Raw genomic sequence first — 26,318 nt, 5'->3', positions numbered from 1 at the left:
TGACTTAAGGAGGCATAACAATGGCTCGGCAGAATTCTGAAACCTGCACTCAATACTTCATTCAGTACAGTCAACTTCTCAGCCCCGCGATGATAGTACTCAAAGGTTCGAAATTTAATGGGTCGTTTCTTCGCCTCAACCAGACCTATTGCTTCTCCCCTAAACCGGAAATCTTTAAAAACAAATGTCTCAGCAGTGCCGCGTGATTTCGGCAGCTGGCCTTAGGCAACCGTATTAAGATATTGCAGCGCGGTATCCCAGCGCAGTCGCATTCACACGCGCAGCCATTTATCTGATACGTAGTTTCTTTTTCCCACCACAAAAACAGCCAACTGCAAATCAGGACTATTTAGTGCCGTTAGCATAACGCGTCCTAAGCGAAAATTGCCGCATTGCCATGCTGAGGGATGAAGTGTTATCACGGTGCACCTCCCCTTGAGGAGAGTTTCAGAGGGAAGTCGGCATCGCCGAGAGCGTACCACCCATGGTTGAATGGCCTAGGAGTATAGGTACTGCCGCTAATCTGTCAGTGCAATGACTCTCCCTCCTCTGAACTCACTTTCATTGAATGCTTTGTCCAGGGTGTGTGGTACGGACTCAGCCTTTATTACAGCTTCTGAAAGCACTTTCAGTGCTGTTATGTCGCCAGTTTTGCCCGCTTCTTAATAGTGGCCCACCCCTCAGTCAACAACGATGAGTAAACGCTCACAGAGCGCTTGTACGCTGCTAAAGGAATGAGGAGACGGCTATTGCGTTATTTTGATTTAATAAATTATAACACTATTGTTAAGTGGGTCCAATTCGTGAATCACAAAAAAATATTTGACAAAATAAAATCAAAATATCCGCCGTCTTCCTCAGCGGCTGCTCAGAGCTCTCGCAGCAGGCCCGGGATGCCCGCCAGTATGAGCTGCAGCAGCCTGCGTAGTCGACAGAAGAGGGAATGAGGGTGCTGAATAAACCGGGGAGACATACAGCGGTCACTAAGAAATAGAGTTCAGCGCAGCATATTGGTTCCCAGTGACCGCTGTGGCCTATGCGTCGTCATACAAATCGAAACACTGAGGTACAGTTCCTTTCAGAGTGACGCACCCTCAGAAATGCCGCATACGCCTCCAGTGACAAACCACCGTAATGCGACAAATGGAGAGTTATCTCCAGGTACAGTTTTTACTTTACTTTACGCGGCGGTTAAATAACTGTTGTGAACAACAGGCGCTGCTTGCAACCATGTCGTACGTTAATAAAAACGAGTCAACCCTTAAAAAGCAGTAGGTGACGCCCATATAAGTTTCGCACCTAAAGAAAGTTTTATTTCTAGTAGCCCTGTCACTCTGAATGCTTGGCATGTTTAAAAGTGCTTGCGTAAGCTCTCGGTAATTTAAACAGGCACTGAAGACAACTCCATCCAATTTTTGTTCCGAGCGACGATCAATCACGCGGCACTTCCTGGATATGTTAATTTTTGTACGGCAGCAAGACACATTTATTGTGGAGAAAATCCGATCTAAGTATTTTCTCGCCGCTCGAATCAAATACCGAAAATGACTCCGTCATCCCTGTTTCGGAGCAAATAGCAGTGCTGCCTGTCCTCATTGACCTCCCGTCAGTAAGAGCCCTGAGGTATCGTGCATTGTTTACGAAAACGGCCGGGCATGGCGGCACCTGTGTTTCATTCCTAGAGCTTTCCTAGCTAATGCGTTTTTAGTTAATGAAGCATCTTTTCCATGACTGCATGACTCCACGCGGGTAATTAAAAAAAACTCCTGCGATCACACTCTTGCTTCTCGTATATCCTGCTCTGCCAACACGCGAAATACATATTTTCTGTTAGCCCGCTCGGATTAGTCGCAATATGACTTACGGATGTTTTTATATGGTAAGTCATGTTATAGTGACGAAGCGTAAATTGGGGTGAATTAGGTGAGCTTCGAAGACCCGACCCTTAGATTAAGAAAAGAGCCCTGTACTCATAGGCCAGAAACAGATGGTTTGAGGCAAATAGAGGTGTTCCTGGTGAATGCGTCGTGGTTTATGACTAGCTGTGGTGTCTGAAGGACGTGTACTTGTGCGTGCATTGTTAAATATGACTGTTCTAAATTGTAATAAGGAAATTCAACCAGATTAATTCGATTTCTGAGATGGTTCTGTGTACTTCAACGGTTCGATGCGTGTTTACGAGCGATGTATATCGATGTGTAAGGAGTGAATCGGGCACCACTAATTGGGTATGCAGAGAGAGGTACAAAACCGCCTCGGTGCCGCCTAGTGTGCCGCCACATGGTAATGCGGTTCTACTTTAACATTACGTCTGGCGGAAAGTTTCCATCCATCGCGGAGTCCGCCGAGGGGCGATACGATCGCGTTGGTCTGGGAACAAAGCGGAGCCATCTCCGCACTTGCTCCGCGCGGTCGCAGATTGCGAAAGCAGATTAGCGGCGGCGGTCCGATAAAGCTATCTGGTTCGACTTTTAAAGCCGAAACTTAAGCATCCTCCAAGTGTTTTGCCGCACCATGGAAGCAAGGAGGAGAGGCGGGAGGAGAGGGTGGCGATCTGGAGAGAGGCACCTTGAGCGTCCGCTACTGACTTGAGAGAACGAGCGTCCAAGCTTCAGTGTATGTGATAGTGGCGGAGCGAGTAGACATGGGCTATGCCAACGGTCGTTGCGAATGTATACTTGCAGAGAAACGTCGCTATAACAAAGCAATGAATAGAAGCTATAGAAGCCCATGCAATGAAATCTTCACCGAAAATCTGGCTATTCAGGTACTCGGCCCGCTGCGCGAAGGGTCAGTGAGAGGTGCACACGGCGCGCTGCGCTCGAATGATTTTCCAAGGTTATTGGATTTATGGCTATTGTTAAGAAAGAGTTGTGCACACATAAAAGACCAACGCAGGAAAGACGAAGTCGGAAAGAGCGCGGATAGTAGGCGTTCTTTCCGTCTTCAATGTCATTCCTGTGTTCCGTCTTTCATGTGTGCGCAACTCTTTCTTAACAATAGACATGATACAACTCACCCAGGAAGTACTTGTAAGCTGCCTTAATTTATGCCGTTCGCCAACTTCCTTGCACCCGACCTTGTGACAGCGCGCCACGCGTGGTCAGGCGCCGCGTACAGTTTAGTTTCGTTTCCTTATCTGGTGACGAGTAGCATTCACTGGGGTGCGCTATTTTACCACCACAAGACAGTTCTATCATGCGCTTAAGCCGTGTGTAGTGGTGCTGCTGTGATCAACTTTTTTTTTTTCATCATGCAGGAAAACCATCAAAAAATGGGTACAAACGATGAAACGGACACCCAGCTCGCCCGTTTTTACCATGGCCCGTATCGGCCTCAACGCACAGACGAATAGGCGGAAAAATTTGAGGGGGCACTTAAAGGGGCACCGCGATGATTTCCTCAGTACCGGTTAATATCATTAAACAGATTCATCATGCGTTCCAGAGAGCAGGGCAAAAAGAATTATTGAAATCGGAGCATGCAAGCGAAAGTTATTCCACTCTTAGGGCCGTTTCACATGCATGCGATTCTCGCCTGCGACGCTGCGAATTCTGTCGGTCTGCGACTGGGGAGGGCCGTCGGTCTAGCCGCAGACGGCCTGCGACCAAGTCAAGTTCCGTCGGGTTTGAATTCAGTCGCAGCGTCGGTGTGTTCGCTCTGCGACTGACCAATGGGCAGCGCCGAGACGGCGCGTGACGTGACGTCACGTCGGAGCTGTTGCCGCGGGCACAGCCGGTGTCGAGGCGCGCGGGCGAGATAGCGCGCGCGTCGAGACCGGCCACGGCAACAGCCCCCACGTGACGTCACGTCTCGCGCCGTCTCGGCGTGGGGTCACGTGGGAGCTGTTCCCGCGGCGTAAGTAAAACTGTTTATTCTAATCAAAACATACGAAATATTGCCTTGCATTTAAAAACACGCTGGTGATAACATCATCAACACATTCCGTGCAGCGTTTCTGCCGCATTTAATCGTGGGTTGCCTATGCGCACATCGAGCTACCTTGCGTGTCCCTCCGACCGAATTCGCTGGGTACGAGTTGCATGTGAAAGCACTGTGCGAAAATCGCACTGCGGCGTCACCGCCTAGGCCGAATATTTTCGTTCTAGTCGCAGCATGTGAAACGGCCCTTAAAGTTCGAAATGAAAAGCTCAGACGAAAATGCATTTCACTCGCCCATTTCATTCACCCAGTACCGAGATTGGGCGCTACCAATTAGAACCGCGCCTAGCACACACGCAGCGGGAGCGTGCACGCAATTGTTGCTTTGTCGGGGCTGTAGACAGGTGCACATTTTGACGGCGTCAGGGCAGGGGTGACAACAACAAAGGAAGCTCCCCGATGTTTCTTTTTTAGTCGGACTGGAAGGCTGTCGGCCCAACCCCCCCCCCCCCCCCCCCTCCACCTCAAACTCGACTCCCGTCTCCTCTCCGGCTACCTTTCTCTTCACAATTCTGGGCAAGGTGTGTAGATGGGCTTTTTTTTTTTTGGTGGTTTGAGCCAACGTTTCTAGAACAGCGCTGGCCGCCACGAAGGTTTGAAGGGGTATGGAAAGTGTAGCCCCTAGCAATATTCTGCTTAGTTTTCGTTCGCTTTCACTGCTTCTTTCCAGTTTATGCGGCATGTGAAAAGCTTTCAGTTCTCAGAGACATAATATTTTTAATCCATTTCGCAAGTATAGAGGGACAATATGCGTACTGGACGCCCAACCAATCAGAAAGGCAGCGCCCTATCTGGATGCCAGCTCATTTCCGCTGTCGCAAATGCCCGCCGCGTTGCAAATAGGCGCCTAAATTGCAAATAGGCGCCTAAATTTTAAAATTAAAAGTTAGTTATTAAAAATTTGTGAACAAGCTAACTAGCTAAACTGATTCGCAGGGTTTCTGGTGTCCACGAACACTGGTAAACGCGTGCTGAAAAAGCCATATTTTTACCTCGAAAAGCCTAATTGTCGTCCCTTAAACACTTAGTATATGTCAATCAAAGCCCCGCAATGTTTCAGTGGCAGCCGTGAAATCATCATCGCTACCATCCCCCAGCAGCGTCCACTTCAGGACAACGGCCTCCCACATTCTAGAATCAACCCCGTCTGCGCCCCGTAAACTTCCTAACCTGATCTCGCCCCATGGCTGTGCCACATCGAGCTATGTTCGTCTTCTCTTGGAATACACTCTGTCACACTAAGGGCGCGTCGGAATTCTAGCTCTCCGTACGAGATGCTTTCCCATGCACACTTCCTATTGATGTCATCTAGGGTATCATTAACACGCTACTGTCCCCTTGGCCACTCGGCTCCCTCTCTGCCACTTACTTCATCTATCTTGTTCCTTTCCATAGCCGACTGCCCTCTCCGTTAGCCTCCATACTTCTTTCCATAGGTAAGCAAAGGCAAGATAGAGCCACGGTGAAATCTTTCCTCTTGAGCTCTCCTTTTCATGAGTACTGATAAGATGCTGTTCATGGTCTGTGGGTGCCTATCAAGTCCACTCAAGCCCATTGTTATTCTCCTGTTTGCCGAAGGGGTCCCGATTTATAGTCTCTTTACCCTGGTCTTCATGTACACCGCACATATACCAGTGCCCTTAAGTCTACGCATTCATCCTGTGACATGTGGCTTGGTTATTTGACATCAGCTCGGGAGCACACTGTGTGGAAGTAGAAGTGTGACGCCCTCCCCCCATTGTGTTGTCACGAAGCCAGGCGCGTCTAAATAGACATTGCAGCTGCACAGCACTTCGGCTATCGTTTGCTTCAGGTGGCGAGTTTGGTGCATGATTGGGCGCGGAATGCCGCAACGAGGAGCTGTAACCCTGGATCTGTGAGAAGCCACTTACGGCAGCGGCAGGCAAGAGCGGCAGCCCTCCATCGGCAAGACGCCCTTCGAAGGTCAGCGGCTCAGCCGTCATGGGGAAGGCGACAACAGTTTTGGCTGCCGCGCAAGCAGTCACCGCCAAGATTTCCGAGGGCTGCGACGTTAGCTGCGCCCGAGAAGACGTACACAACTATATTCACTTAAACGAAAAGACCCAATGAATGCCGGTTTGTGCACACACATGCAAAAAAAAAATTCGGGCGTAATATGTGGGTCAGCAATGACGTGATGATAAGGAGGTGTATGCACATAGAATTTGTGAGTGACGAAAGCTATGCTAGTCGATGCGGTGAAATTTACAACCGGCCAAATGGAAGCGCTGAAGGATGATTCTCGACTTAAGGACACCGCTAAGTGCATTTAATGATATTATCCCGTTACTGTTATAATAGTGTCTCAGGACTCACAATAAGATTTTGAACTCTGTCGTGACTGCGCAAATTATTTGGACTAAGTGCGAAATATAGGAGAAGCAAAAGCTCTGGTCTATGTCCGGAGCAAGAATAATAATAATGAATAAATACATTGGCGGATACAAGGTCGACGGCCACACCGGTGAACAGTCCGTCATGACTAGGTTATATACTGAAACATATGCACCCATGAAGGGAGACGATCGGACAGACTCCGTCATATCTCAGTTTGTAAAACACCGCATGCGACAAGCGGAGGCCGTGGGTTCGTGGAGTTCTTTTTTCGTCTACTTTCAAAGCAAATATATTTCATGCAAAAAAAAAGGGTCGCTCTAATAACCCAGTGATGAAACAGCAATTAAAGAAAGGAACATTCTGCAATACTTTCCTTTCAGTGATTACTATCGTTGTTAATGTGCGCATGCACCGTTGTATTTATAAAATCTTTATTTTTATTGTTACTTCTACATTTTCCATGCATGCCCATCTGTGCAGATGGGCATACATTCGCACATGCTAATCACCATGCTAATAGCCGAATCACCCAATATGACTTGAAGTTCGCATCTGACGTGTAAATTGCTGTCTCTTGTAGAAAACTGAGCTACCGAAGGAATTCTCGCTCTACGAACGGGTCTACAGACTCGCAGTAGGCTGCGAATGTTGCCTCAAGGCTGCCGGCCTTAAATCAGAGGTCCAAACTTCCTGCCGTATGACGTTAGTCCTACAGTCATCGTTCCGTTGTTTTAGGAACTACCAGCGAGAGATTGGGCTGCATTGTCTCGGGCGTCTTTTACTATCTAATGTTTTAATATTGATCGAACACTTTCTATGTGCTACAGTCGGCACAACAACACCAGTGAGCCTGCTACAACCCACAGTACACAGTTTGAGCCCCGATCAGAAAAGATTTGCCGCTATTTGCTTCATTACACATGTTATAAATATTGAAAAATTTTTTCGCCGATAATCGCCATTCGTACAGTTTTCACAGTGGAACTTACCGGAAAACGCTGCTTTCCCAAAAAGGATAAAGCAGCGAAAAGCATCTGCCCAGTTTTCTCAAAAAAAAAAAAAACACGTGAAGGTAAAAGTATGCTTCACCGAAAGCACAAGCACAAGCAGGTCAGTTTCATCACAGTTCACTTTAAAACGGGGCGCTGACCTAGTGCTGCGCCTTCGTGGAGTGCAGGACGCCACTACAGATAGCGGTGTGCACCACAAGAGACGCACGCCTTATTCATTTATCGTTGTTCTGCATCATGTACTGCCCCTTTCGAGAATTCCTTCCCCCCTAAGTGCAGGGCCCACTTGCACGAAGCTAATTAGACGGTCTAGTCCCCAGTTTTGTCTCATTGGTATACTTTAGACTATGGTGCAAGATGGGTCTATACCCTCCGCCGGATTTGTTTAAACGGGAAGTGCATAACTGATTCACTTTGCAGATCTACACCTCAACCATACCGTAAGAAGGAAACACGAACGTTAGTTAGAAACAAGCTTTTAGTTGGCGTTCGTGTTTTTCTTTCATGGTGTGGTTCAGGTATCCACCAGTCAAGTGATTAAGTTATATGCCTGTCTTGCAATATATGGGAGCGTCTAGGCTACGGAAAACGCTAGACTGAGAACTAGGCTGCCTAATCTTATTTACGGTTGCTTATTCAACATTGTAAAATGTTGAAAACAAAGGTGAATTGGATTGAATGGGTTTCAACACACTTTTGCTTTTGAGTAAAGGAATGGCGCATGACTGGCTCACTTCCTAGCTGGTCCCTTGAACCACGCAGTGCGAAAAATGGAAAAAAAAAAGATTTCCTTCTTGTGCTGCTGCCCCGGCAAAACAACCTTATGCGTGTGGTGCTGATGCGTTACATGGTTGCCCTTGTACCTCTTATCTTGGGTTTGGCTTGAGCAAAGTTAATATACCAGGGGGTACCAAAAAGTATCCGAACTAATTTTTTTGGTCGGCAAAGCTTCTGCGGTACCGCGTTTTGCCGCTATTAGCGCATAGAACGAACATTCCAGAGTCAGTAAGCCGAATGCCGTCGCTGAAGGAGGTCAGACGAGTTTAGACAGAGTTTCATAGTGACGAATGTTTTGTGTGAATGTCGTTTTTCGTGAACGGTTTTCGTGAACAGCGTGCGCCGGTGAAATTCTGGTTTTTGCTCGGAAAAAGTGGAACGGAAACTCTTGAAATATTAAGAAAGACGTACAAGGACGATGCTATGGGGACAACTCAAGTGTTCCTGAATCAAATCCTGAATCAAAGCAACAATCATGCCAATGGAAAACTTCAAATTCACCTGACCTCAAGAAAGCTCGTCAGGTGAAACCAAACCTCAAAACAATGCTGATTTGTTTTTTCGGCGTGAGAGGAGTCATCCATTCAGAATTTGTTCCGCAGGGTTAGACAGTTAACCAGGCTTTCTTCTTGCATGTTTTAAAAAGATTGGGCTACAGTGTGCGCTGGAAGCGGCCTGATTTGTGGCAGTCGGGTGACTGGTTTTTCCGTCATGGCAATGCCCCTGCTCACACAGCCCTGTCTCTACGACAATTTTGGACCAAAAATGGCATGACCCCTGTTCCTCAACCCTCATATGACCCGACCTTGCCCCGTGCTAGTTTCTTTGTTTCCTAGAATGAAACGACAGATGAATGGAAAGCGTTTCGCTGATGTTGCTGAGGTGAAGAAAAAAAAGACAGAGGCACTGTAAAGCATCACAAAAGATGAATTTAAACAATGTTTTGAAAAATGGAATGAAAGATTCGACAAGCGTATCATTGCAAGTGGAGAATACTTTGAAGGAGATTGAAGGTCTGTGCTTAGAATGTGAACTAATAAGTTCAAACAAAAATAAGCTCGGTTTCTTTTGGGTACCCCCTCGTAGCTTTCGCGGTAAACCCTGGAAAGTCCACGGCCTAGTTACAGGTGACGTAGTACCTCTTGTTTTTAAAATGAGGAGACGGCCGCTGCCACCAGCAGCTAGCCGGACCTAAGCTCCAGCTGCGAGCTTGATCTCTGAGTGCTATGTTCTGAAACTGCTGGCAGCAAGGTGCTGGTTCTGAGCACAAGTTGTGAAAATAAAACGTTCCTCATAAACGCTATCCGCAATCGATTACAATATCAGCTACTGCTGGTGGGATCTGAGCGGAAGACGGCTCAATCGTTCCGAAAACGTGCATTAACCTTTCAGCTTGTGCTGTATCGTCAACACATCTGATCACGCGGCGTCAGATCGGCACATGCGCATGACAGCGCGTGCATCTCTCTCTCTCTCTCTTTCTATCCCTCTTTCTCCCCTCGGCTACCGTTAAAAACGCTGGCCGGTTACCAATAACGTCTTCCTATCCGAGCTGTCTCGGTGGATTGTCTCTTCGGGTGCTGCCTCGACTATGCAGCACCAAACGTATAGCGTCTCGGCCTCGTCCCGCCTGGCGTCCCACCTAGCGTCTCGCCGGTAGCCTAGCGTTCCGGCGACCTAGCACCTTGATTAGAAGGTTCGGTGAAGAACCCACAGGAAAATCCAGCCAGGGCAATAAAGCAACCCACCAGAAAAGGCTCAGACGTAAACTTACCTCGCAGGTCGGTGGGTTGGCGGCTGCCTGCTGTGCCCAGCTGCGTCTACTCCGGCGCAGACCTTTCTCGCAGCTTAAGCGCCGCTTCGCCTCGGCCGCGACGGTGGTGGTAGTCGTCAGCGGTTCTTCCTCCGATGGTATTGGAGCTGCGTGGCCCCGCGGCGACGAAGCACTTGGCGACCTCAGCGACCGGTGGCTGGCCAGGTGTGCGCGTGGCATGGGCTGCGCTGTGCCCGCAGCACTCACGGCAGCAGTCAGCCCTTGGTCCATGATCCTTCTTCATGAAGACCGGAAGCCCGGGGGCACTTTGAAGTAGCTCAGCACCCGACAGCTCGGGACGGACTGGATGGACGCCCGAAGCCTTGCGATGCCTCATGAAGGAATGGCCCTAGAGAAAAGATGGCGTACGTTCGATATCTCGTGCAGCTCCAGCAGCTGATGATGATGATGATGATGTCCTCGGGCTGAATGGCACATACCCACGGCGGGGGGCGTATTCGCCAACTGCAGCCTGTACAGCCACAAGGCTTGAAACCATGGTGAAATGATCACGGTGACTGAAGATTGTCACAACGGCTTACCTAAAAGGGATAATAAATCCTCTTAAATGGCGTTATATGCCACTAAGCATCACGATTTGCGACCTAAAAGGGAAAAAATGGAAAAAAATGAAATTAAAAACAATAAAATTACAGTACAGAGAGCGGAGTCGAACGGCCGACCTTCCATACGCAACACGTGCCTCTAATCCACTGCGCCATAGCGGCGATGTCAAGCCGTCGTTCTGAATGAATATTTATAACCAGCCTTAATGTGGCTGCTACCTGCCGGTGGGCGGCGCTGTCATCGCTGGCTGTACCGGCTGCATTTGGCGAACACGCCGGCGGGGGATTGGCCTCCTTCCCGTTCGCTTCGCGGGTGCGTACGGAAGAGCCAATATTCCTGAGAATGCGATTAATTTCAATGCACACATGCATTTCTCGTTTACAGTCACGGATGCTGGGCGTCCGTCACGTCAGTGGGCTTCTGTGCGTGCACAATGGAAGGTCGAGAAGTCTGAATGTCATTCATGTGAGGGCTTCTGAAACGAAAAAGACATAGATGAGCTTCGAAAAAGAGGAATACACGAACGAAGGAAAAAAACCTGTCTGATTCTTCTCTAAAATGGAACAATTTTGCCGTCTTTTGTTCTGAATGGATTATTAGGCGATAATTTATGGAGCCTTCTGCTGTATCTTTATCACTCCGGATCATCCTGCGTCGGGTTCGTCGGCTCGGCACATGAGCATGACAGCGCGTGCACCTCTCTCTCTCTCTCCTTCGGCAACCATTTAAAAGCGCTAGCCGGCTACGAATAAACGTCTTCCCATGAGCACTAACCGCATAGCGTCTTGGCCTGGCGTCTCGCCTCGCGTCTCGCATAGCGTCTCGCCGGTAGCATAGCGTTGCGGCGACCTATCGTTTGCGACGAGGGTGGGATACAGTGCTCACCCAGACCACAACTGAACACCAGAAGGATGTCGTCGCGACCTGCTGTTTTCGACGAGACCTTGAGAACATGGAGCATGTATCGGGTACGCCTTGAAGCCTATTTTTAAGGAAACGTGATTACGGATGCAAGCAAGCGCCGCGCTCTGTTGGTTTCGTAGTTGAGCGACAGCGTTGTCCGCGTCTTGCAAGGACGCCAGCCGGCAGTATCCATCAACGTCTTGACGTATGCGGAAGTCGTGAAATGCTGAAAAGAGCACTACAACGCGGAGACCAGCGAAATAGGCGCAAGCTTTTCGCTATTTATGCGCAGGTAGCTCGATGGAGAAAGTGTCCGAGATTATGTCGCCGAGCTGCGGCGCCTTGTTGAGAGTTGCAACTTTGGCACAACATTGGACCGCATGCTGCTGGAGCGCATCGTTTTCGAAATCCGGGATGAAGAGACTCGACGGTGCTTACTGCCGTGTAAAAAGTTGACACGAACAGAAGCTGAAGAATTCGCCCTCGCTGCGGAAAAAGCGAATGAAGACGCACGTGGTATGGGGGAGACGGGCAGACCAAGCGGAAGCGTCAACGTCGTGCGGCAAGGACGTCCCAGGAGGAAACGCTACAATTCAAGAGCGTCCAGTCCCCCGTGCGACCGCTGCTAGTGGGGTCATGAAAAGCTGCGTGCCAACATCGTGACACCATCTGCCAGCAATGCAGCAAAAGAGGGCACCTAGCCAGAGCTTGTAAGGCGGGCCATTCTTACTTCTCGGGAACGTACGCTGTCAAGGAAATGAAGTGCGAAAGCGAAGAAGCGATGTTGCACGCGCTCGTCGCACACAGTTCGGAAACAAGGTCATGGTGCAACCGACTGAGTGCGCGCTGACGTGGGAGGGTCGCAAGTTGCGCACGATTGTCGATACGGGCTCCCCGATCAGCGTGACTCCAAATAGTGTCAACAAAAAGCATCGCAAATGGTGGCCGGCTTTACAGAAAACCTCTCTTCGCCTTTCACGCTTCCTGCGGCCGCTGCCGGTTGTCGGCAAGATGGATACGGAGGTGCAGCTGGATACAGCGACGGTGAGCAGTTCACTTGCAATTGTGGATTGTCAAGGTCTTCTCTTTTGGGGACAAAACACGATAGACGCATTTTGCAAGGCAGGCGTGCACCTTTTGGAGGAGAGAGTGTCTGCAAGCGCTAATGTTGTGCACGCCGGCACTGTGTTAAAAGAAGTTCTAGTCGATTTTTCAGACCTCTTTGAAAAGAAGGTGGGGTGCTCGAAAGGAACCACCCGTGAAGCTATACCTTAAATAAGGCGCTCAACCTTGATGTTGCAAGCCTAGGACAGTGCCATACGCCATGCGGGCACAGGTATCCGCCGAGGTCTATAGCCTGGTTGATGACGGGGTGATATCTCCAATCAACGTAGCACAATAGGCAACACCCGTTGTGCCTGTGGCGACGAAGAACGGAGAAATCCGGCTGCGCGGAGATTTCAAGCTCACGTTCAATCAAGCGATATAACTTGAGCAGTACCCTCTCCCAAAAATTGCTGACATTTTTGCAGCTTTGTCCGGAGGCGAGGTTTTCAGCACTCTCGACTTGCGTAACGCGTGCAACCAGCTTCCTCTGGACGAGGAATCCCAAAATTTAGTGGTGCTGAATACCCACCCAGGGTCTATATTGCTACAACCGCTTAGCCTTCGGCATTGCATCAGCCCCTACTCTGGTCCAACGTCGCATGGAAGCTGTTCGTCAGGGCCTACCAAGTCTGCAGGTATACCTCGAAGACATCATTATCGCGGAAAAGAAAACGACATTTCTCTTCTGCGAAGGTGTTTCAATGACTACAAGAGAATGGTCTGAAGCTAAACCAAAATAAGTGTCGGTTCCGCGACAAAGAAGTGTCTGTACGCCATTGCATTGTACGCTGTGCAGTCTACATCATCATCTTCCATCTGCGGTGCGAAGAGATCAGATCCGCTTAACCTCGATCAGAGCTAAACCAGAGAGTAATATCGTCGCCGGGCGTGCCGACGACCCAGCAGAGCAAAAACATGAGCTAGCCAGGCTAAACATATGCTTTTGTATGTCTACCTGGTTTAACTTCGTTAAACCTACCACTTTTTTTCATCCCTGCTCTTTTTTGAGAGGAATTTTGTAGGATGGAGCCCTTGAAGCGGCTTATTTTCAGCTGTCCACTGTTGCTCTCATTTGGCGCCACCATAATGAGTTCAGCCACAACTCTGTCTGTTCCGCCATTTAAAAGTTCTTACTGGAATCTCATCGACTGCGTTATCAAGTTTTATAATATATTCCTAGCCCCGCAGGTGCTGCTCTCCAGTGCGTTATCACCTTCATTTTTGCTTTTCTCTTTTTCTTCCTTTCCTTTTTATGCGAAACATATTAGCGTAGGTTTTGGGCCTTCGCGCGACGCCCGGCGGTGGCCACCATTGACCTTGAAGTGAGATCACATGATATGACGTCACGTGATGACGCCACACCGGCTGCAGATGGGGCCTCATATCGCGCCGTCGGACGTCGCCCGGCGGAGGCCTGCACGCTTCGGTTCGCGCCGTCGCGCGCGACGCGGCGGCGGCGCCACCATCGCTGCATCACGTGATATGTGACGTCACGCCAGGGATGAAGCGGCGCGCGCCCGCCGTCGCGTCAGTCTCTGCGCCCGCAACCGCGCCAGCGTCTTTGCGCCGGGCGTGTATGCGGTCAAGATGCCTCCAAACGCTAAGGACGTTAATAATAGGAATGCAAAACGAATCAGTGGGGAAACAGTTTAGACTTGGTGTTGTGTAGAAATGCTCAAAGACAATACAGAATAAGTGACGTGCAAACCAAGAGTCATGCATTTACGGACCATAAGAGTGTGTTTGTCGGGCTGCAAAGAATAAAGTACGACGATTAACCTAAAACAACGTCTCCGTTACTTAGCCCCATCCACACTGAGGCAGCTGCTTAACATGCTTTGCATCCACTGGGCTTAACCTTGATAAGCCTCCAATTTTTTTGTTTGGACACGAAATGCAGAGTAGAATAGCCTTTCTGTGCCTCCCAGTTTATGGCCGATACCGTAGTGTGGGCATGAGCGATTTGTTTTTAGGGCAACAACAATAACTTAGTTGTTTCAGTGGGTGTTCAGGAAAGAAGGAGGCAAAAGCGGATCATATACGGCGTGGTTTCAGCTCCTCGCTTAGATTCGCGGTGAGTTCCGTGGTTGTCTCAGCTAGCACAAATTTATAGTTGTTCAGGCAACCTTAGACAAAGGTTATGAAGGGTAAGAAGTACTAGACAAAGAAGAACACGGTCAAGATAAGACTAGCAGGAAGATTGGGCTTAATTGTGATTTTCTGGCATTCTACTCAGCACAGGTGTTGAGGGAAATAAAGATGGATATAATGGCGGACGATGGTGGCAGAACAAAAAGGCGAATAATCCGGCTGGAAGACAAAGGTACTTGTCAGGGTCATGAAAATTCGGGGTTCAGTTTGTGTGCGCAGTTCATATACCTTTATCTATTTTTGTTAAATGTGTATGTACCGCGAGAGAAGCAGTCGCCGTGGACGCACTCCAAAATTTTCGAAACTGATTGCCTCCTAGCCCTCCTCCTCCTCCTGAGACACTTACTACGCCATTTCCTTTCTTCAAAACCAATTTTCAAAGTCTAGTTATTTCCTGAAGTTTTTTTTATCCATTCAGTAATTTTTATCTCTGCGGATATAAACAAAACAAATAATAATTACACTTGCGAGCGTTAGCACTGCGCGTTCCGGCCGAGATGGCGCCGTAGGTTGCAAAGAATAAAAAAAAGGCAGAAAGCGCTTCTTGTATATTTCGTTTCTTTCGGTTAGAATATGCGACTTTCGTTCTGCCAAAAAGTGACCAGATATGTAAAGCAACAACATTTTAATTTGTCGATTTTTTTATCATTGCTCTCCTGGGCTATATTGATTGTAAAACATTTTATTCGCTGGAAAGAGCTTGGTAAGAGGTCGTGTTAAGTGGTCGAGAGTACGCAGCCCTCGACGACTTTGTCAGCCCACTCCACCGGCAAAACTTGCGTTCTGGGGTTAGAGCTGGCCAGCACGGTCTCCCACCGCTCGAGAGAAGGAGCAATAACTAGATCACCCGGAGGTGGCTCTATTTTGCAGTCCCACAGGATGTGATCATAGGTGGCTCGTTGATGGCGCTGCAGACAATGAATTCAAACCTGGCGCCACTACGTAGAGGAAACCCATATTCTGAACATCACCGGTGTACGCGTCCGTATCCTTGGGGCCCGCTATTTCGTTGGGGTCTCCAAGGCTTGGGGCCCTTTAATCTCAAACTCTCTAATATGGGCGCTGCTGGATGTGAAGCTCAAAGAGTAATTGGAAGATCGATACAATAAAATGGTCTCAAGGTCACCTTCAACTGTAATGTAATAGGACTGTATGGTTTTAGATATAGCTGACATCACACCGCCGCCTGGTCGCACGTTGCGATCTCATTGGTAAACTGTATACCGGGAAGAATCGTCAAATATATAACTGGCGTGTAGGTACGTTAGAATCCCCTAGCAGAATGGATATGCGTGAAGGTGCTAAGGTAGCGCACTTCCCTGCGTGTCATACTATCTGTTATCTCCTTCTTCGCTCAACGAAATTTCAGTTGCGTCAAGGGGGGGGGGGGGGGGGGGGCAACCCTGCACACACTTTCGCAGAGGGCTGGGCTCGCAGTTCCTTAATGCTGTTAGTTCTTAGGATTAGATATGTAGCACACGTAAGTATAATGAGAAAGCTTTTCAAGAATTAAGTTAAATTTAGAAAAATCTTCCAGTACGGAAATGTTCTCACTAGTTAGCTACACACGTAGGTCAAATACGCTCCCGTTGTATTCGGAAGCGGGAAATTGCATAATACGGTGGCGATTTCACACTGAAAAATTTTCAAGTCGATCGCAGCGTTCTACGAGGCAACCTTTACGGATTTATATTTTAAAAGCTATGGGAGATACGTCGTTATTTCGTTAATGTGGGCTGCACAGCAAGGCGGATATTATGTACCTCGTATGGATCATTAAGTAAACGGTTAATTAACTAAATTTAGCTAATAAACTTTTACATTTTCTATTTTAGGGGGCAAGGTAATTTGAATTTCATATTCTCCTAATTTGAATCTCATAATCATAATTTCAATCTCATGGCCGTCAACGCCGACGTTGAACTGCGTTTTTATATTTCCTTAAGCGGTAAAGTGGTTCCTAATATCGAACTTCAAAAATATGCATTTTAAAGCCCGTTGCGTTGCTTTCGCGCATTGCATTTCATTTAAATCATGTCTCTCGCATACATCAAATACCGGCGCAATTAGTGTTTTTGGTGATGTTGAAGTAGTTAACATTTTTTAGGCGGCGATACCACGCGCAGCGGCGCCATTCTATAAATACATGTATGTTATGCGCGAAAGGCAACTCAGCAAGCTTTCAAATGCGTATTTTTGGCGGTGGATATTTCAAACCACATTGCAGGTTAACAAAATTTAAAAACAGGACTCACCTTTGATTTTGACGGCCATAAAATTTGCAATAAAACCTTGTCCTCGAAAATAAAAAAAATATTACTTAATGATGTTAGTCGTCTAAGATTTTATTAATATTGGGCGTTTTATGTCCGCCTTCCTCTACAATCTAGCTCAACAGAGCGCACCCATGTACCATTCCAGTAATATGCGTTGTGGGGCTAGTTGGTTCATGCTAAGATTTCTTTTATGCGCACAGATAGATGACACAATAAGACAAGGTACACAGGACGGAGCGCAAACTTTCAACTATTTTATTCGGGAAAAAGTACATGACATTTATACCAAAAAAAGAATGGATAATCATCAGTGCCACGTGCAAGCCAAAACCCGGGAAAAGCACATAGGAAGGGCACAGGTGACTCACCTCTTATGTAATTTATCTAAAAAGGCAAAATCTTTATCATATATTGTCACAGATGGTGCACTAACACATGAACTACACATATAAGGGAAAGCGGTAGTTCATGTGTTAGTGCACCATTTGTGACAGTATATGATAAAGATTTTGCCTTTTTAGATAAATTACATAAGAGGTGAGTCACCTGTGCCCTTCCTATGTGCTTTTCCCGGGTTTTGGCTTGCACGTGGCACTGATGATTATCCATTCTTTTTTTGGTATAAATGTCATGTACTTTTATGCGAAGCATATTACTAGAGGTACACTACAGCCCTTCGCCGTGGTTACGCGCCGTGCACACCACGTGGTACAGTGACGTCACACCACGTGATATACCACGTGACACATGACGTCACGACAGAGGAAGACGGAGGTACACTACAGCCCTTCGCCGTGGTTACGCGCCGTGCACACCACGTGGTACAGTGACGTCACACCACGTGACATACCACGTGACACATGACGTCACGACAGAGGAAGACGGAGGTACACTACAGCCCTTCGCCGTGGTTACACGCCGTGCACACCACGTGGTACAGTGACGTCACACCACGTGACATACCACGTGACACATGACGTCACGACAGAGGAAGATGGGGGTCCACCTCGCGCCGTCGCTGTGGTTGCACGCCGTGCAGACCACGTGGTGCAGTGACGTCACACCACGTGACATACCACGTGACCCATGACGTCACGACAGATCGCCGTCACGCGCTGGGAGAGGGAGAACGATGCCATAGCACAGACACCGGAATGTCCTCGAGCGGCATTCCCGCGCATTTCGAACGCGCGTTCACACTCGGTGTAGGTGAAACGCTCGCTCCACCGGGCAGGCGGACGCGGCTTCCGTGGCAATCCAGGCGCCCACCCAACGCGCGTCTCGGGGTTAGTCGGCGTTCCGCTGTAGCCGTGCCGTTGTCTTCCCCCACGACGAAGGCTTCTAGTGGTTGTATTAAAACGACCAAGTATTCAACCAAGGAAAGCCATGTATTACCAAGCCTAGCCATCAATATGCTTCGCATCTGACCAGGGTTAACCAAGTTAAGCCTCAGCAATTTTTTTCCGGAATAAAACAGTTGAAAGTTTGCGCTCCGTCCTGTGTACCTTGTCTTATTGTGTCGTCTATCTGTGCGCATAAAAGGTGTCTGACCATGTACCATTCAAATAAAAAAATACTGCAAACTTCAAAAAAATACGCCCTGTATATCTATTCGCATGGACTCGCTGCGCAGTACGTTTGACAAAGAAGCAAGCATTTGCTCTCCTCATTCCATGTTTCGCGTGCACCAGGGATACCATGTAGGATAAAATTGTTTATTATGAACTGCTCTTCTGGGTCATGTAAACGAGACTGGAGTGCTGTTTGAAGCGCTGTCAAACATTTAGCAGCATCCTGAATCGAAGACAGCCATGCTCAATTGCATTAAAGATATTAATATTAGGTTCATGAACTTCGAGACGATTGAATACATAATTACCCTGGTCGGGCATGCAAGTTAAGCGCACTTACCGGGAGTGCGCTTCGGAATCTTGAGTTACACTTTAGGCTACTCGGTGATTTACGGGAAAGCAACGTGCACCCATAGTAAAAAATATGGCGACAGAAAATGAGCGCAACATCTGCAGAAGTCCAAGAAAATAAAAGGACTCATAATAATCGATTGCTTAACGTGATAGTGCAATTCTCAACAGCTTTAACGATGAAAATATAGAAAGAGAAGAAAACCCAAGACAAGCCAAAGCTGAACAAAAAGATGGCGGTGGGCAGCGATGTTGCACCTGAGCTCGTTCCTTTGTTTTGTTGCTTCGCTTGCAGCTAGCTACAACGAACGCCTTCTAAAAACAGTGCTACAGCATGTAAAATAAAATTGTAAGTATATCTTATGCACTATACATATTGAACCTTTGAAATCTGCTGGCGAGGCTACGCACTCAGTTTTCAAAGTGTGTTGTGTGGACGCACCCTGACATGAGTGCGCACTTCAGCGAGTGCACTTATGTTACGCCTATTAGCTGTGCTAGAGTGCACTTTTAGCAAGTGACACTCTTCTTAAGTGCACTTGCTTTATTGTCTTTGATCTTAACCTCTGCGCAGAGCTGGGTCGGGTCTTTAGAAAATGCCGAGGCCGGGTAGTTGAAGCTCGTAAACATTGCTAAAAAAATTCGCTGTGGCTTAGCTTGGTTAAGCCCGGTAATTGCGAAAGCAATATCCGTACCTACGCCATGGTTCAGCTGGTAGTGTAGCTGGTGGTGGTGCTTGTGGTTATACTTGTGGCGATGCATCTGTTATACAATCCAATGCAATCCAATCCAATGTAATCTAATGTAATGTAATCTAAACTAATCTAATCTAATCCGATCCAATCCAGTCCAGTACAATCCAGTCCAGTCAGGGCGCCGTTCATGTCCACCGCCGTCGCACACGGACTGCGAGAGATCGCGAATCAATGTTAAGCCGCTGGTGGTTGGTACAGCTACTGCTTTCTAGCCACGTGAGTCAAGCCTAATCTCTTCAGCGTAACGCCACAATTGCGCTCCTAGCGGAGAGCGCAGGAGTTAGGCGCCGGTGGTGGCACCGCCACGGCTTGAGACGGCGCGAGTCAGTCGCCCTTCTCTTCGACGTGACGTCACAAAGCACCTGTTGCGCTCCTAGCGGAGAGCGCAGGAGTTAGGCGCCGGTGCTGGCACCGCCGCGGCTTGCGACGGCGCGAGTTGGTCGCCCTTCTCTTCGGCGTGACGTCACAAAGCACCTGTTGCGCTCCTAGCGGAGAGCGCAGGAGTTAGGCGCCGGTGCTGGCACCGCCGCGGCTTGCGACGGCGCGAGTTGGTCGCCCTTCTCTTCGGCGTGACGTCACAAAGCACCTGTTGCGCTCCTAGCGGAGAGCGCAGGAGTTAGGCGCCGGTGGTGGCACCGCCGCGGCTTGCGACGGCGCGAGTCGGTCGCCCTTCTCTTCGGCGTGATGTCACACATGACGTCACACAGAGGTCAACTAAAGGTCAATGGTGGCACCGCCGCGCCACGGCAAAGGCTGAAAGTGCAAGTAGTAAAGCTTTCGCTTGGTTTACCTCTGGATAAGCCTGGTCAGTTGCGTTAGCTGCGACGCTTTTTGAGTCGTGCAGCGCGTTCCTCTGCTGTTTCTAGAGCCCGTTGTCTCTTTCTAGCTTGGTGCTGTCGCCGATACTTCTCTTTAGCACTCTCCATAACGACAAGATTCCCTCTACCTCGGCGGAGAGCACGCATCTGGCGGTAGAGAGCGACTACGCGCGCGGCAGCGGCGTGGCGCCGACGACGGCGACGTCGGAGCTCGGCTGAAACGATTGCTAGGCAACGGCTGTTCAAGGCCATTTGTGCCTACCGGCCACCGGCTACGCGACGATCCGAAAGCTGGCGTAGTGTTGCGAACGCAACAAAAGCGTTGGTTGCTTCAGGATAGTCCCTTGTTTCGGATTTCGAACTGTCGGAGCGCGTCTCGGATGGGCCGGGGTTTTATACTTCTAAGGGAGGCCTCCGCCAATCTCATTCGGCTATGAGGAAGAGGAAAAGTACGCGGGGTAATGTGGGCACGTGTACTTTTCCTTAAAGAGGATGCTAGCATGGGGAGAGTGGAGCGGGAGTCGAATAGGGAGCGAGGTGGGGGATGCATTAGCGTCTGGAACTTGGCAAGATTTTTCTCAGCATGGTCTTGTGTACAGTGTATCTGGATGTGTATCTGTTTTCTTATTGAGTGCATGCATTTCCTGCGTTACAAATGGCGCCCTTGTCACTGTCTTCAGTTGTGTTATGGTGGCTAAGGAGTCTGTATAGATAGAGGCTTCTCTTATCGACTGTATTTTATTTATGGCCTCCATGGCATCACGAACCGCATAAAGTTCCATCACAAGCGTATACGGATTGTCTTAAAAAGTCTCAAGGCCACAGCGTTCAGCTGCAGCGAATGTTCCTAGCATGTTCCGTGTAGCGGATCATTGAACACACAAGTCAAGCAGGAGGCTTCTCTACCGCAAGAAGAAACTTGTTAGCATTATAAAGTCATTTGGTTTTTAATGGTGCCGTAGTAATGAACCCTTTGGTCTTAAGACTTTTGACCAATTCTGTACGTATGGCTCTCTGTGGGGCTAGTGTTCTGCCGCCTCTTTCTACAATCGACGTATCCGTATATGCTATACATGATCCTAGGCATACAACAGCCTGGGGTCGAGTTCTCGGCTCTGTTGACGACGAAGTTATTAGTCGTGATTTCCCATGGACGGCGGTCATCCATTGTCGGTATAGAAACGCGGTGGCTAACGAAAAGGGTTCAGCTTAAGTTAAGGACAATGCAGGGAGCTATGAAAAGAAAAATGAAGGGTGTAACGTTAAGAACCGGAAGCGGGCAGAGTGGGTTAGGGAGGAAACTTGGGTGAGTGACATCCTATTCGGAATGAAGAGGAAAAATCGAAGTATTTTTAACGCTGTTCAACTCCAGTTTCACCCGCTTATTACAAGTAAACAATCCTTATAGAAAAATAGTGCATAAGCGCTCGCACAGCGCTTGCAGGTTCTTAAAAAGAATTAAGAGACCACCAGTGGGTTTCTCTCATTTAATACATTACAATAGAACTGAAAATGGATACAAATCACTGATTTCGAGATAATATTATCAAATCAAACTTAACTCCCACCGAAGTTTTCCATGGCTCTCAGGACAGCCTGAAAGTACCCAGGATGCGCACAAGCTTCAGGTCCAGGGGCCTGCGTAGGCGAGAAAAGACAATGAGCGTGGCGAATCACAGGAGACACATACAGCAGACACTAGGAAATCATGCTCAAAGCTCCGAATTCCTCGCCAGTGACCTCTGAGGCCCGTGCGTTCTTACTCAAATCCAACGAGGGATGGATAATTCATGACAGTGTGAGGCACCTTCAGAAATGCCGGCTGCACCTTCAGTAACGCTCAGTCGTAATGCGACAACTGAAGAGCTATCGCCAGTCACAGTGTTCGATACAGCATTTCATGGCCACATGGAACAAGAGTACTAGCCGTTTTTAATGCACGTTTGCTCCTTTGCATGTATTCATTACTTATGCTTGCAGACACGTTAGGCCTCTAAGAAAGCGAGTAAGCTCTTTAAAAAGTGGAGGCGACGCTGGTAAATTTTTTCCACATTTATAAATTCCACTTTCTGTGGCCCCGCTCTTGCGCACTCGTAACATATTTAAGAGATCTTGCATGAGCTCACTGTACTTGAAAAAGGACGCTGAACACGCGTACATGCAACTTCTATTCTTAGTAATAACCGTTCGTGTGGCTCTTTCTGGCTATATTTATCTTCGTTCCGCAGTAAAAGGCGCTTGTGTTGCTAAGAAAACTGTACCTAACATTTCCCCGCCGTGCGATTCAGACTTCTGACGTCAACACAGAAGGGACCACCCCCTGGGTGTGATTGGAAGATCCTCGCGGAGATAAATGTCTCAAAGAATCACACTTTTCTTGCTTAAACGACTGGGGGTAGCGGCATCTGTCATTTTTATTCACATTGATTGCTGATAAAGTTGTCCTTTAGGTAATTTCAGCCGCTTTTTATAATTGCACGTTAATTTATCGATAAATGTTAAGATCGGTTTTTCTTCACTGACGCTTTACCAATACTCGTTTGCACCCCGGGGCCGACCTTATCGGTAGGCGCTGATTTCGACACAAAATACGCGTTTGCCGACTCCATGGTATATTTACCGCTTAAGTGACTGCTACAATAAGAAAGAAGTGGCAGTTCTAGATGCCTCATTTGTCGCGCTTTACACGACTGTTGTACCTGTTATTACCGAAGGTGTCGTGACATAACCTATCACAATGCAGCACAAGGTTTTTCCGGACATTACTGGGTAGCCACGGGATACTAGAAGATGTTTTGTGCAAAGCGTGACAAGTGGTCAAGCCGCATACTTAGGCCTTCTATGCAGCTCTCCGCCCGAATAAGAAAAAAAAAAGAACAACGCTTTGAACTGCCAGGTGACCCGTGAACTTCTTTTAATAGACCGTTCACTCGGTTATCAATTGCAGTTGACTTCTTACGCATATATGTGGACGGCAGACCGAATGTACTCAACATAATCTCCACCAAAAACAGCTCCAAAGGTTGCTGTCAGCAGCCAAAATCTGTAGGGAGACCGACGAGCACGGTCCAATGCGATACTGTTTGGGAGTGGAATATACAGCCACAAAACCACTACTAAAGAATTGGGCGTAGAAACTATGGCGGACGACCGCAGGCGTCGGCCTGTGTGCGCCTTCGTGAATTTTTGGGCAGAAATAGCGAATTCCGGAGAAGTTGCGCAATGAAAATCGTTACGTCGGATACTACGGGGGTTACGAGGCCGGTGTTTGCAGGTTTTATTCTTCCAACTTTTTATTTCTTCATAGACATCCCGTCTATGCAGCACTTTGCTACAACACATAACTGAATGCATATTCAGCTGCAACATGGACGCAGTTCTGCAGCTATGAGCTTGGTGCAGATTCTAAGGTAAATTTTTTCCTCGATGTACCGTAAAACATTAAAAAGAATGCTTCGCGGACATCAACGTTCGCTTCATAGTGCCCGATGTGCAGAAATAGGCGGGAGGAAAAATTTACTTGGTACAAATTAGTGACACAAATTGCCTAGCACAAATGGCGCAGGTGCGCTTGCGCGCTGCCGCGATGAAGCAACTTGGAACCGATGACGGCACACGTACCTCAGACGTACGCGACCCATTTTCTTCTTGTAAATGCTTCCTATAAAGCAGGTCCTGCGTGTTTGCTCTCCCACAGTACCTAATCTACAAAATCCACTTATTCTCTGCATCCAACTTCCAGAAGGTTCTTTCTATTCTCTAGTAACCACAATTCATTCATGAATTCGAGTGTCCCGTTGGTCGTGAATTAAGAATTTTGTTTCCGCTTGGTGGTAACCACTGCCGTTATTTTTTAGCAGTCACATGACGGTCTATTCCTCAACCTCAGCCTACAGCGACAGCAAAAAATAATCCGCCTGTGCAGCTCACCGGCTGGGCAGTTGATACTACACCACACCCACCTCAGTCTCCGATATACTCTCCTAACCCCCGACTAGCACTTATTCCAAGCAGACTGTCCGCACACACACTCGGAGGCCGCCGCCAAGCCTAAGCATAAAACACAAGTCACCTATAGACACTGCGGCGGTGACCTACATACACGGCTGCCTCACGAACACCGGGGGTCCACTGCACACAACATCCTCCACTCTTCTCTCTCAGTAACCAGCACTCACTTAACCGGCCCTTACAGCTCCTCACCCACCAATCTCGCCATCAAGTACGAAGAATAACAGATGCCATTAAACCCTTGACCACACTTACCCTCGGCCCCGCACACGTAATGCATAAAGACTAAAGCGTACGTTCTGTCCACGAAAGAACCGTCCTCTTCCTTACAGGGTGGGCCTTAGATGCCGCACTCACTGCACCGAGCCACGCCCGGTGAACCTTCGTTGGATCTCTGGTCACATGGGCTTCCCCGGCAATGGGCTGGCTTCCATGAGATACGCATGTCTGGCCCCGAAGATCCCACGGAAGAGCCACCGACTATGCCGCAGACAAAATTTACAAACTCACTCTCCACGAATACTATAAGCGGCAAAAATGGTACTTAGCTGAATTGTCACCGCTACGCCCAACCTTATCGATCCGTGAAGCTCGCACACTTCGCCAAATACAATTCATTCTGCTTGCTACGAGAGCCAAACTGTTTGTTCCCGTACACTTTTACACGTCGGTGCGCCAACCTATTCACAAACATATGCAAATACAGAACACTGCCTAACACAGTGCCGCACAGCCTTCGGTGCCCCGCCTATCCTTCGCCCCTCCACCGTAGCCCATGTGGCTCGCCTCCTGGGAGACTTGACCCTGGAACGCGCCCTCGCCACATTGGGCCGGGAAATGTAAATGCCTGATATAAAGGTTGTAACAACCAGCTACACGCTTTCAGCTGCCCATCGCCGCCAACGCCTTTGAGCGCTTATTGACTCTTTCGTTACTTGCACTATGTTCCCGTGCTGAAGGTGCGTTTGTACTCAGACGTAGCGCGCGCGCATGGACGGGAATGCTGATCTTTCCGTAGCTTAACTTCCAGCCTTTCCTTAGCCTCCATGTTTACTGCCAAAATATAACGATTGCTTAAGTAGTTCTTGAGGGAAACTCAGAATTGCTATTCATTACCTTTGAGTATTTCCAAATGAACGCAAGCCCTTTCTTGTCTGCTGTTTCCCTCTCATTGTCTGGATCTGCGGTCAGAACATGCCCTGCTCCACTGGCAAACAGCCCATATACCAGTGCCCAAAATATACATTCAACAGCCACCCTGACATACAGCACAGTTATTTGGGTGTGGGTCGCGAACGCTTTGCGTGGAAGTACGAAGCTGAAACTAGACGGGTCTGCATGGCTCACGTGGGCACCACCTCGCGTGTTTTGCCTATGACGATGCGGAACGCCGAACAAGGAGCAGTGTGCTGGCGTTAGGGAGAGGCCACTTACGGGAGGAACCGGCAGGAGCAGCAGCAGCACCGCGGACGGACGACCTACAAGCTCGAGCAGCTCGGCCGTCATGGTGAAGGCAATAGCATTCTGGGTGCTGCCCGAGTGTCACCATCGCACCGGTGGCGATGCATGGAGTGCAAGCCAGATGCCTTGCTGAGAAGCTGGCTGCACCCGAGAAGACGTGCGCAATAATATTCAGATCAACAAAAAGGCACACTGAATTTCGGTTCATAACCGCACAAACAAAACACACTCTGTGCATCAAAAGTGGGTCGTCATCATTAATGGGTCATCGTTACCACCATCATCAGCCTTACTATGGCGACTGCAGAACAAACACTCTCATACCTCTCCATTAAACCTTGTCCTGCGTCAGACGCGGCCACCTTGTCACAGGAGACTTGTCAATCACATCTGCCCAAGTAGCTTTCTGCCAGGGTGAAAAAAGCATACACGAAAAGTGGGAACAAT

The 26,318-nt window shown here is 48.5% G+C and overlaps 1 protein-coding gene and 1 long non-coding RNA gene across 2 annotated transcripts; both read right to left on the bottom strand.

Moving 5' to 3' along the window:
• Positions 1 to 800: 800 nt before the first annotated feature.
• Positions 801 to 10,294, bottom strand: LOC149353550 (uncharacterized). The gene is made up of 3 exons (XM_089582645.1): positions 9,862 to 10,294; positions 5,835 to 5,978; positions 801 to 920 (listed from the first exon to the last, which is right to left on the bottom strand). Exons 1-3 carry the CDS (start codon positions 10,129 to 10,131, stop codon positions 858 to 860), a joined length of 477 nt encoding a protein of 158 aa, XP_089438771.1. The 5' UTR covers positions 10,132 to 10,294; the 3' UTR covers positions 801 to 857.
• A 549-nt stretch (positions 10,295 to 10,843) lies between these two features.
• LOC149353549 (uncharacterized) lies at positions 10,844 to 26,088 on the bottom strand. Its single transcript, XR_016291007.1, has 3 exons — positions 25,845 to 26,088; positions 21,968 to 22,037; positions 10,844 to 10,942 (listed from the first exon to the last, which is right to left on the bottom strand). It is a non-coding gene; the product is annotated as an uncharacterized LOC149353549 (long non-coding RNA).
• Between the last annotated feature and the right edge of the window lie 230 nt (positions 26,089 to 26,318).

The sequence above is a fragment of the Amblyomma mixtum genome, chromosome 3 (genome assembly GCF_055824585.1).
Source record: "Amblyomma mixtum isolate Tamu chromosome 3, ASM5582458v1, whole genome shotgun sequence".
Taxonomy (NCBI): Eukaryota; Metazoa; Arthropoda; class Arachnida; order Ixodida; family Ixodidae; genus Amblyomma; species Amblyomma mixtum.
The sequence above is the reverse complement of the archived record's forward strand: the minus strand, read 5'-3'. Positions and strand labels throughout refer to the sequence as shown.

Bases quoted from the DNA above. Each gene is read 5' to 3' on its own strand.
- LOC149353550 (XM_089582645.1), bottom strand. From the start codon at position 10,131: ATGGACCAAGGGCTGACTGCTGCCGTGAGTGCTGCGGGCACAGCGCAG. The intron at 5,979-9,861 runs GTAAGTTTACGT...TCTCGGGCGCAG, and splicing joins CCAACCCACCGACCTGCGAG to CTAACGTCGCAGCCCTCGGA. The intron at 921-5,834 runs GTAAGTGGCTTC...TCGACTACGCAG, and splicing joins CGCTCTTGCCTGCCGCTGCC to GCTGCTGCAGCTCATACTGG.